At 35.3% G+C, this 13,058-nt stretch overlaps 1 protein-coding gene across 1 annotated transcript; it reads right to left on the bottom strand.

The window, feature by feature from the left end:
- Positions 1-9,425: 9,425 nt before the first annotated feature.
- On the bottom strand, positions 9,426-12,814 carry LOC103326419 (ATPase complex subunit). The gene is made up of 7 exons (XM_089044072.1): positions 12,561-12,814; positions 12,389-12,429; positions 12,230-12,293; positions 11,755-11,949; positions 10,706-10,777; positions 9,811-9,986; positions 9,426-9,705 (listed from the first exon to the last, which is right to left on the bottom strand). The coding sequence occupies exons 1-7, from the start codon at positions 12,696-12,698 to the stop codon at positions 9,588-9,590; spliced, it is 804 nt and encodes a 267-aa protein (XP_088900198.1). The 5' UTR covers positions 12,699-12,814; the 3' UTR covers positions 9,426-9,587.
- Positions 12,815-13,058: the final 244 nt, after the last annotated feature.

The raw sequence follows: 13,058 nt of genomic DNA, 5'->3' as shown, positions 1-13,058 counted from the left end.
TAGCAACTTTCTCACTAACATTCTCTTTTGGACCTTCTCCATTTTTTACTTGACATGTGTTATTTTTCTTACACTTAAAATAATGTCATTAATATATTATACAAGCTAACTTTTGTTTTCCAAGTTTACCCTTATTAAATGTATTCTATTTATCCAAAAAAAATTCACAACTTTCTTACCATCTTATTAATTTTTTTTATTTAAGAAAATGTCTGCTTTTAAAAAAAAGAGGAATGTCCCTTTTTTTTAACATCAAGTTTAGAATTTTTTTTAATTAAAAAAAAAGGACATTTCCTCTTTTATTAAAAAGCAAACATTTTCTTTTAAAAAAAATAATTGACGTTAAAAAAATTTAATAAGATGGTAAGAAAGTTGTGAAATTTTTTTTGGATAAATTGAATACATTTAATAAGAGTAAACTTGGAAAGCATAAGTTATCTTGTATAATATATTAATGACATTGTTTTGAGTGTAAGGAGAATGACACATGTCAAGCAAAAAATGGAAAATGTCCAAAGGAGAATGTTAGAGAGAAGGTTGCTAGTATTTCTCTTAGAAAATTGGGACAGACCCTTCTTTGTGGCTTCATTCAAATGGGAGTTTTGGGTGGATTTTCTCTGCGATTGGGTCCGAGCTAGACGACATTGCATTGTATGCAGGGCTGGAGTCGTTGTCGATCAAGAACTCGGTGATTTGACAGATATGTGGTTGATTGAGATCGCTAGAGAGTCTGCAAATCACTTCCCCTGCACCCACAAACCTGGAACCCTCTACCCTAGCCCACAGAGAGAGAGAGAGAGAGAGAGAGAGAGATTTATTTTTATATTTTTTGTGTGAAAATACATTTTTGCCCATGCCAAGTAGGAGTTGTCATTGCCATGTCATCATTTTTAACGGAAAAGTTGACAGAGATTAGGGAAATGACGATTTCTAAAACTGGAGGCATAATTAAAGTACAATGATAACAATTTAACAATGTAAGGGACGAAAAGTAAAGTTGGGTATAGTCCATGGACCATTGCTACAATTTAGCATTTTTTTTAATTAACATCTTGTTAATTAGTGTTCCTAGTATCATCCAATAATATTAGGATTCGTTTTAGGTTAGGGATGGAAACGAGCCTGTTTGGGATCGGGTATGTTAATATTATCCCTGTTCTCACTTCTCATTCACACACCCGTTAGAGTCGGACCATGATATGTGTTGGTTGTGCGACCGCACGATGCCCCTAAAATTCAAGGGCCTCCAAATATTTTTGAAAGCCCAACATTATATTTTATATTTTCTACTACTTTTCGTTCTAAGCAAATTTTTATTCCAAAATATTATTTTATGTTCCTAATGGGCAGATTTTTGTTCTAAGCATTAATAAATTTTAAAAAAACTCGTGAGTTGTGCGTGCGTGCGTGCGGCATCTCTCCTTGCTATTCCCAAATGCTTTTCTTTCATTTGGCCCCAAATTCACTTCTTCCCAACTTCTTTTTGACTCTTCCGTCCAAAAGCTTCTTCTTTACGCTTTGGCAAGGCAAAAGGCATGCTATGCATCTCTGCTCTTCACCACACCTCTCTCTCTCTCTCTCTCTCTCTCTCTCATATTTTAGAATTTATAAATTTTGTGTTGCATTTGGAATTAGCCATCATATGCATCTTTGCTTCATTTTGTTAGGGGTAGTTTCTTTTGTATGTAAAAGAAAATTAAGTGGATGTGAGTATGTGAAAATAGACAATGGATGATCTTGATTCTATTTGTGGGTTCTAATGTAATTGATGCCACATAATGATTTTGGTTTAATTTATGATTTATGAAATTTAAAATTTTAAAATTATTATTTTACTTATACGTCTAGGGCCTTATTAGCTTTCTTTGCATAGGGCCTCATATCTAATGGACCGGCTCTGACATACGTTCCCGCCACCATCCCCTATAAGAATTTTTAGGGAATACACATACTCGTCCTTTTCCCGTTCCTGTCGCTATTGAGGCATTACCTCCCGAATCTCCAAATTTTTATTTATTATTATATAAAAAAAATCTTCGTACATTATAACACTTATTTTTCACTTTTAAGTATCACTTAGCTCAATTACATTCAATTTGAATTATAAGGTATATCAAAGTACTATTAAACAGAGAATGTTTTGGACTTCCAAGAAACCTTAGTCGCTCTCTCCTTCTGTGAGTCCTAAAGGAAAACTCCACAGAGGGAAGGAGGAAGAAGCGTCACTGTCCCTCCCCCCATCTTTTCTTCTTGTCTTTTCCTTTTAGGTTAGTGAATAAGTCCATTAGAGTGTTTTGAATAAAAGCCCCTTGTTGTAGTTTCTTCTGAGTCATAGTTAGATTGAAGTTCCTCATCACCCACTTTTAGTTTATTTTCTCAATCAAATCCTGCTCCCAAAATCCACTCCCTAATGCCACTCATGTTTTTTAAATTTGATTCCACATTGTCTTTGCTGGAGGTTGCTATGAATCACCCAATTGTTCTTTGGCAAGGTTGTTGTTTTCATTTATTTGTTCGCTCTTATAAGTAAGTAGATCGCTGGAAATCATATTTTCCTCAAATCTTTACGGATGCGATGAAGGGTGTGGTGCTACAGCGCTTCTTCAGGTGATGGTGATAGGGTTCGTATAGGCTCATTGGTTGTTTTAGGGTTTTGGTTATGTTGAGTTTGCGGGCTTTGTTTGGACTTATAGTTAATTGTGGGTAATGTGGGCTAGTAGTTTTAGTGCTACTTTTGTCCGCGTTAGTTTTGCTTTTAGCATGTTAGTTTGTTGCCTTCTTGAAATTGATATTTAGATATCTTGTTGATGTCTTTAATTGTATCGTTGAATCCAATGAAGTTTCTATTTGATAGAAAGAAAAAAAAAATTCAATTCATTAACTCAAAATAATCTCAATTTAATTTGACAAAACTAAATAAATATCAAATTATATTGTATAATATTGCCTTCATTTTTGAGGAAAATGTATCAACTATAACAAATATTCCCTTATACACTTGCAACCTTGTTTATGATACTTTCTTAAAATTATATTATGTTAGATAATTTTAAATTTCCAATTTAAATTTCGCAAACAGCGCCCAAAATCTTTCAACCAGCCCTAGCCCTACCTTTCATCATCAATCTTCAATTGCAGAGTGAGCTAAACCTTATCAACCCAATTTGTAAGGCCTTTCTAGTAATTTTGCCCTCAAACCCTTTGTCGTTTTCCTTTGGTTTTGACAGTGAAAGTTTGGATTAGCATCTCAATTTTAAAATAGATAATAAAGACTGGAGAGAAGTAGAGTTCAAAATTAACCTAACGACGAAATACTTCGTAGGTTTCCTAGCGGTTTCGATGAGACTAGGATGACGTGGGTTATATGATGCCAGAAAACGCGTTGGCTTTGTGACCTCTGTTTTCTTTAGAGGAGTTGAAGAAAATCAGAATAATGTGGGACCTATTGTCTGCTTTACCATATAAATCAAAGCGTAGAATATATCTTTTGGAGGGGACCAATTTTACCCGGATCGAAAGTTCTTGCGAGCAACCTCTCTTTTTCTTTTTCTTTCTTTTTAGTTAGTATTTGGACAAATCGATCACTTTTTTCATTCCATTGAATGACATTATTACAAATTACAAGTCGGTTCAATAGAGTGCCCCTATTTATAGTAAAAAAAGATGTGATAAGATTAGTTTGCGAGTGAGATTTAAACGCTTTTGCAATCACATTTATATACGACGATTACTATGTCTAGTCATGGGAAGAATGTCCCAACTCCAATTCAAAGGTTTCTTAAGCTCCACTTTATGTGTGTGAAGTAGGCAAAAGAGAGTGAAACACTATCTTGGTAACCTATCACGTTAAGTAAAAGAGAACAACAATCATTTGACTACATACAATACGTTAGGGATTTCAAAATTTATATATGAATAGATATATGACTGATTGCATATATTAGTGATGAGTCAGTGGGTGCATTGTGAAACAGAGTTATCTTTTGAAAAGTATTCCCCAAACAGTTGTGAATTTTGGGTATTGACAGTCATATTCAATAGGAGGCATCTATCCACTGAAAGAGTGTTTTGGCACCTCTTCACCAAAATCAAATGGGTACTTTTTGACACTCACTCAATCTATGAAAAAACCCCACAACGTGGGACTTCTAAACACAATAGAAATCAATCTCTCTCTAACTCATTTTCTCAATATATTATACAATTTCCTTGTAGAAATTCTAAGGAAATTTTAGTTTTGCTAAACTCAATAATTCCAATCTTTGTTGTATCCTGGAAGTGATTTGTCTGGAACCCATTAGCAAACTCTATTGAGTGGGGGCAAATATTACTTTAAGGAAAACGTAGTAACGTGCCTCAAAGCCAAAATTTATGTCTTAAAGTGATTTGAATAAGCACTGAATAAATCAGACAAAAAAAAAAAAAACCACTGAATAAATTTATATAACCTATTCCAGGATGCTCAATGCATACTACTATGATAGAGAGGATGAGTTTATTAAACTCTTGGTGAGATATAATTGTTTTTCATGTCCTTAATAATAGGGATATATCATGAGTAACCTCACCTATATAAATATAAGAAGTGGTGCTGCTTCTAACAAGAGTTTTTTGGGTGTTAATCTTGTAATTATTTATGAAACCAGGTAGTAGCACACGACCATAATAGTGCTTATCAATTCAGAATTTTTTACAAGGAAATTTTAATGTGATCATGTGTGTGGTATTATCCGGTTTTGACAAATGGACACACGATTTAAGGTATGGAAATGCCACCGTTGTCTCCGTCAAATCTTTGAAATACTTACACTAATTGAAGGTTAAAATCGAAAGATACCTTCTTGTATACATGAACATATAATGATGATTTTATTGAAATGTTTAAAGTATATTACAATTTGGATGAGAATTATTGGTACTGTAATATATGTTTATTATTGGTTTCAATGAGAGAATGATATTTCCAGTTTATATAAATATTTTTTGAAATTGGAAGGAATTGTTAGAGATTTCAAAATATATATGAATAGATATATGATTGATTGCATATATTAGTGATGAGTCGGTGGGTGCATTGTGAAATAGAGTTATCATTTGAAAAGTATCCTAACAGTTGTGAACTTTGGGTATTGACAGTTATATTCAATAGGAGGCATCTATTCACCGACAGGGCCGGGCTTGATTTTTGGGTGGCCCTAGGCTAGAAATAAAAATGAGGCTAATTTCTCTTTCATTCTCCTGAATATAATAAACTAAAATGGAAAAAAAAAATTATGCAATTAAATACAATTTGGATACATAAACACGACTCTAGTATTGGTTATAAAATCGTTGCCCCAATCAGAAAATAAACAAGAATGAGAATACAAATAATTTGCATTCTTTCATATTTCCTCACTAAATAATCTACTAACAAGAATTTTTGGATAAATAAAAGAATTTCTAGTCCCTATTGGCTTTCTTTCATTGATCATTCCTTTTAGCAATTAAATACTTTTTGGCAATTAAATACTTATATACATGCAATTGATATTCATATATTACATAATTTTCATTTGAACTCTTCAGAAACACTTGTAATCATATTTGGGGCCTCCAAATGCCAAACTATTGAAATTATTCTCCTCTAAAATCATATTCTTCAACTTAGTACATATATAATATATATAATTTGGGGCCCTACAAATGCAAGGCCCATGGCCTTTGCCCTCCTTGCCCACCCACAGGGCCAACATTGTCCACCGAAAGAGTGCTTTGCCACCTCTTCACCAAAATCAAATGGGTACTTTTGACACTCACTCGAATCTATAAAAACCCCACAATGTGGGACTTCTAAACACAACATAAATCAATGTCTCTCTAACTCTTCTTCTCAATATATCATACAATTTCCTTGTAGAAATTCTAAGGGAATTTCAGTTTTTGCTAAACTCAATAATTCCAATCTTCGTATTATCCTGGAAGTGATTTGTGTGGAACGTATTAGCAAACTCTATTGAGTGAGGGGGAAATATCACTTTAAGAAAAATGTAGTAACGTGCCTCAAAGCCAAATTTTCTTTCTATTCTCAATTTAATTTCCAACATAATATTATCATACAGTCAAACTAATTCAAAACATGTTCAACTCTAAGATGTTGGCCATGTGTTGCGTTGCTATTTCTTTAAAGGTTGCACACAGTCACATACAAGACATAATTGTTAAAGCATCTTCCATGCTCTGCTCAAGTGTAAAGAGAGGTGTAAATTACATTTATGACATGTTTACTAAACCATAATTGGATTAGGTGGAGTTGAAATGAGGAGGAGTTGGATTAAGGAGAATTAGATTCAAGATTCCTATTGAAGTTGTTTGCTAAACCATGTGGATTGAAGGGAGTTAGATTTCAGATTTCTATTGAAGTTGTTTACTAAACCATAAGGAATTGGGGTAGGGGTGGTACTAATTACTAAAATGTCTTCGTTGTTAGGTTAAAGTAAATGGCAAATTTGAAAATTTTAAAATTGTGTGAGGATATAATGAGTAAAAAAGATGAATTCCTAATGGGTTAGTTATCCAGGATTAGAATACCACCTCCCACCCAAGAATTGAATTCCTTCAAAATCAGGAATTCAATTTCTAATTTTATGTAGGCCCCACTTACTTTTCAATTCATTGATGTGAAGTAAACGCATGAATCTTCCATAGGTGGAATTCAATTCCTGATTAGTAAACACACCATTAGAGCTAGAGTGACTAGAATTGGCTGCAATAGGGAGATGTATAGGGATGTAAATGCGTGAAAATCGCCTAAGATGGGAAAAAGATGGGCTTTTACACCCATTTTTATATTTGCTCCAAGTGAACTCCACAACATTAAAGGAAGATAAAGAAGGGAGTGGAGGTCTAGATGCTCGCTAGATGTTGCTCTGTGGGTCTCACGGCTTGACTCAACGCACTAAGTGTTGCTTGCAACGGTCGACATGTTAGAGCGCACTAAGTGTTGCTTCCAACGGTCAATGCGTTAGAGTGCACTAAGTGATGCTTGCAACGGTCGACGGGTCACAACGCACTAAGTGCTTGCAACGGTCGACTCTCCCCAAGATCCAAGGGTTGGATTCATTGACTTTTACAAACCCAAAAAATAGCAAAAAGTTCTTAAAATTTACCTAAAAAATTACACCTAGTCCTATTATTTTTTTTCAATATACTCCTGTAGGGGACTTTTCCTTCGTGTAAATGGTACAGCGGTAAATGAATGATTGATGAAATTGTCCCTGTGGAGTTCGAAAATCAAGCCCCAAAAATGCTTCGAAAGGGCAGTAGAGCCTTAGAAAGCATCTTGGTTACCTTCACCAACTAAAACAACAGCAACTTACAGATGATTTCTTAATGCTTACAGATAAATTTTCTAGCTTGGCATGAGAGGCTTGTGGCATGGAATCAAAATCAACATGAGTTTAGCACTGAAGAGGAAATTATGATTTCTTGGGGAAAAAGGGGAGTGTTAAGGTAAAAAAGAAAAGGTTTGTAAGAAGATTTGGCTGAGAAGAGAGAAAGAAAGAACAATGTTCTTTTGGCAGCTTGACAAAAATTCATCAAATGTGAAAGTGGTCTGCCAGAAGAGGAAAAATGGGGAAGAATGGTGAATAGTGCACAAAATTGTTAGGTTTTGCAAGTAAGAGAGGAAACTTGCTCTCTGGATGTAGGTTGGTCCTGTTGGGCAGAAGATGCCTCATTTTATAGCTGTTGGAAACCATCTCTTCCCAAGAAACCCTAATGGTTTCTTCCCAATTTGGCCAAGCTTTTCCTTCATCTCTCCTCTCCTCCCTTGACTTTTTCTATCTTGGTGAAATTTCCTCTATCTATTTGCACAAAATCAGAAATTTTGGGAGCTCAAGGCCCCCTTTCCCGCAGCTGTTCAGTGGAAGGCTCCATTCTTAGCTATTTTTCTTCTTCTTTCCTTCCTCATTCCCTGGCTAGATCTGATGAAGGAAAGCAAATGGGTATACATGCTGGTTTGAAGGGTGCTCTTCCTCCTAGCAGCTTACGTGCTAATATCCCTTGGTTCATCGAATGTTTTTTGCTTTGAAACTTGCTCCCCCCATGTGCTGGAACCTCCTAGTAGCTTTGTTCAATGAACCTTCAGACCTCCTCTTCGTGGCTTTTGTTCTTCCAGCCAGGTGCTGGGGCCTTTGTGGCTCATTTATGGCAATTGCATGGGCCAAGGTGGTTCATTAAGTAAGTGAGCTATTTTTATTAAACGTTGGGCTTTTTGGTTGAGTCAATAGGCTATTTTGATTGGGCTATTAAGCTATTTTTTCCTCTTTTGTGGTCACCCACATGTTTGGGCCTAAGAAATGAGGCAGTCACTGGCTCATAAGCAACCCGAGACTTTCCATTTATCTGCCCATTAATGGGCCTCATGTTGATTTATTACCATCCATATCCAACCCACTCAAGCAAGCCCTGGGTATTTAAGTGGCTTGGAGCCCACTTATGCTTGTAGCGTGATGGGGTGTGGAATAATAATTCCTTGCTTGGCGTGGCATGTTGCTTGGCGTGCTTCAATTTTATCGTCCTTGAAGAGGGACACGGTGCTTAGTTTAGCATGTGCTTGTATTTTATAATATTATTTCAATCATTGGCATGATGAATTATTTATTTAGCATGGCACGCGAACTATGACTTGTATATGACGAGCCTTCGTGTACTCCAATATGTGACTTTTCTTAATATAGTATCGTATTGGACCGAAAACTTATTTGGGCCCAACCATGGACTTTTTTGGGCCTCAACAACTCCCATAATTGCCCAATTTTCCTAAAAAATCAAAACTAAACACCTACAATGTTATTTCCGGAATGTTATTGAAATTTTAATATTTAGGTCGATTTGTTTGGGAAAAAATGTAGCATAACTAAAAGGACACAAAAAGTTAACACAATAACGTATTAATACAAGAAAATAAAAAATAAATTTTTTTAAATATTTTATTTATACTACTTACTATTAGATAGTGCTCATAAATCTCATTATAGGTACCCAAAGATTCATAATGAACTTCGATAGGAGTTTCTCTTGAAGTAATTTATATATTCGGATTTATATCTACTTATTTGAGTAAAAATCACATTTACATCACAGGAGATGTAAATGGGGCTTTACGCCTCCAAATTTACATCTCTTAACGGGAGAAGCTCTTTAAAATCCTTTATCAAGTTTCCCTTATAAAAGCTAGTCAAACTATTAACACTTCCCGAATTAGGAGTTGAATCCCAGCCAATGTTGGTTTTGACCCAACCCACAAACTGACTCTAATAAAGCAACTCAATTAAAACGATAGGCCCTAGGAATGCATGTCTGAGTTCCTGTGACAAAGTCACTATTATTTGATTCTAATAAGTTGAACAAATTTGTAGCCGAAAAACAAAAGGCAGTTGATCTAAAGAAGAAACAAAATTGCATTCAATAGCCAAATGTGAGTATATATATTAAAACTAAACACAAAATACACATAAGAGATGAGGTAAAATGCTACAATCTAGCATTCTTGAATTTGGAACTAGTGTATCAACTCAAGATGTATGTAGAGAGCCTCAACTGCCTCATTTATCTTCCAAGAGCAGTTTTGTGCAAGATAAAAGGGATGATGACTCCTCTTCCGTAGCCAATCCAGAGCCTTGCCATCTTATTCTACCAAATTTATCAAGCAGAACTATATACCTATAAAGTGGTAACATGAACAAAATGTAGCTTGTCAGGAGAATTATTCTATAGCCGACAATTCACAGAACCATAAAAGTCAATGGCAATAGAGAGCTTTTGTACCCGGTCAGAAGGTTCAGTATTTTAAGTTCTTTTCTAAAGTAGTAGTGGTCACCAAACGAATATACGATCTGCCTTTTAGGTTCATTACTTTCATCATGCTTAGATTTCCTCATAATCCTGAGCAGCAACTTCTTAATTGGACTCCGACATAAGAACCATGAGTCTATTAATGACACCTGAAGAAAGCTTCATTAATAAGTTATATGTACGATACTTGTGATAACGGTTAAAGGAATTTTTAATGGATATATTATTGAATAACATGAGAAAAAAGAAGGTTTATGTGCCTTAAGCTTGTGATAACCAATTCTCCAACAATACACCCACACACATACAAAGTATGCTATGTGCATAAGCTACCATTTAGTTGAGAAACAGAAACAATAACTATAGGCAAAAATACATTCCTAAACAAGATTGTGGACAAGAGACCTTGCTCCTCCTAATGTCCCCATCAAAGAAAAAAGAAATGTCACTTATTTCCCCCCACCAGCAGGGGGCAGGGGGGGGAGTGCATGCCAGTCCCGCATTTAACAAACATAAAAAAGAGAATGAGCAAGACAATACAAAGGCGACAATACAAAGGCCACAATATTGATAACCTTCATGTTTTATACATATAACAGGAACAATGCTTATCTGGAAAAATTCAAGTGAGGAAATGCATGCTGTTATAAAAACACTTTAAAGACATAATTTATAGTCAACCTTGACATTAAATGAACCCGCATTAACAAGGTTTACTTCACACTGTTCATCAAACTTTGCACAGAAAGAGTTATCTAAACTTACAGAAAGTAAGTATTATTAGAGGCAAGAAAAAGTGGGTAAATAACTACAACAGAGAATGCAGAAAATTGAATCAATGATGACAATCTATAAAAAACACTTGTACCTCATATAATTGAACATCCCTTGAACCACTAAAAGCATCAAGAAAAGGAGCACTCCAAGAATGAATCATTCCCTGTCAAGGACAAAGAACTTTATTTTGTAGGAACGATGGTAACAGAAAATCACAAGGGCTGAAGCAGTAACATAACAAGTTTAACTGTCCATATACAGTCCACAGGAAAAACCAAACATAATGCATCCATGTAAAAATCACAATGCCTGCAACAAAGTTGCTATCTAGCTTGAGTATTACCTAGATTGGAGATTAACGGGCAATTGAAAAATGACAACACTCTGACAATAGTAAACAACACACTTCAACATGTAATAAATAAATTGGAGATCAATGGTTACAAGGCAGCTCTAGTGGTTTCCCCTACTATAACTCTGCACAAGGATGACTCAAATGCATTCATGAAATGGGTCAGACTGGGACTAGACAAATCTTTCTACATTTCTAAACAAAATACAGCTCTAGTCTGCTCACCAAGTTTTACATTAACCATCAACTGCATTTCACTCTCTAAACTAAACTTAAACAAACCTGAGTGGTTGATCTTATCTGTCACCCTTAAAGTACATTTTATGTTATAAGGCATAAAAATGCAAATTCCAATTTCGGAGGTGTGCATTGCCACCGCTTGATGGTTTTACTGGACACTGTAGCCAGTTTCCAATCACTGAGGACAGAAAACTTGCATTTCAATTTCTAGATGCATCTTGCTGTCCTTGTGATTATTGGAGAACTTTCTCAAAAGTCATACAGTTTTAATCTTCATGTTCAAAAGAGCATAAGTAAGTCAAATGCATTTATATCTTTCCTTTTTCTGCATAACATATAAATCTATACTCCTCTTTCCCTTTTCTCTCCTCATAGTCCTACTGGCCAAATTCTATTTGATAGACACTTCCCATACATACACATTATAAAATGAACAATAAGAATGTATAACTCATCTTTAAGAATCGTCAAACATTGTAAATAATTCATGACGGGTTGCACATTTCAAAGTGTATAAAAATACTATAATGATAACTAAATTAAAATACCTGGGAGCTTGCTCGAAATGAAAGGCAAACTAAAGATGCCTTGGGGATTTCCGCTTTGTTGACAGCTGCCACATTTCCATTTCCACTGGAGCCAATGGGCAGCTTTGATATTTTGCCATCAGAGTAGTTCACTTCTAAGTCAGGAAACTTAACAGCTGCAGTTGCAGGAATTAAGATTTTATTTGCCACAGAAATCTGCACAGAAACTTAAAGTTTATAGTTCAAACTTATAAAGAAAAAGAAACATCCTTTTTAGTGCACCAAGTAAGAGTATAATGCTTCCTCATAGAGACTAGAATATTACTATCAGTTAGTACTACTTATCATCTCAATTCCTAATTCTGAAAAGACAAAAGGAAAGCATCCATTTCTACACGACAATGTACCAATCCATTGAAACCCAAAAATGAACTACGGATGCAAAATGGCATTAAAATAACAAATTTTCAATGGGTTGATTGCAGTGTTTCCTTACCTTCCCACCATGCTTCTTAAGCTCTGACATATCAGCAAAATACCCCCTATTCAACTCATCTGCACTGCCCTAAATCACAGCAACAATGCATTAATATTGACACATGCCCCAAAAACACACACACAAATAAAATAAACAAAAAGTGGCACAAAAACTTACAGCCGGGCACGCTCTTTCTTTATAGCTTCTTTGTTTCCAAGCTGCAATCAAATTGGTTTTCCCTAATTTCCATTAACAACATGGGTTTTGGCTAATTTGGAAAAAAATTGCAAATTTGACTCGCTCGGCATTCAAACGAGACACAGTGGGATGAAATAAAAGACGAGGGTACCTGGTAAATGTCGAAGAAGCGATTGGAGCTTCTTTGAGCTAAGAAATGCTGGGAAGGTGGAAGAAGATACAGCTCCTTGTTCTCATTGGGCCTCAATATTTGAGAAGCATATATAGAAGATCGGGTAACTCGCTTCATTCTATCTCACTGTGAAAAACCCTAAATCAAATACAGGGATTGCAGGGTTTTTTCTGTTTGACGAATTTGGCAAAGTGGCAGTTCTTAATTTCGTCAGCTCTCCAAGCGTGTAAGCAAGCAGACGATGGTGTGATTTGCAGGGCCGTGGCTTTGGGCCAAGGTTCAGCTTAAAGTGATGGGCTTGTATGATAATGGAATCCACTGCTCTGATGAAAGTAATAGGCTTGTGTGATAATGGGCTATGGGTGCATGGTTAGCAATGCTCTTTTATTATAGAAATTTATAAATAAACCCGTCCTAGACATGTATTTATAAAAAATTCAAATCTTATTTAAACATAGAAACATACCCAAAATCAAC

Source organism: Prunus mume, linkage group LG1 (genome assembly GCF_029339155.1).
Source record: "Prunus mume cultivar Tortuosa linkage group LG1, ASM2933915v1, whole genome shotgun sequence".
NCBI lineage: Eukaryota > Viridiplantae > Streptophyta > Magnoliopsida > Rosales > Rosaceae > Prunus > Prunus mume.
The sequence above is the reverse complement of the archived record's forward strand: the minus strand, read 5'-3'. Positions and strand labels throughout refer to the sequence as shown.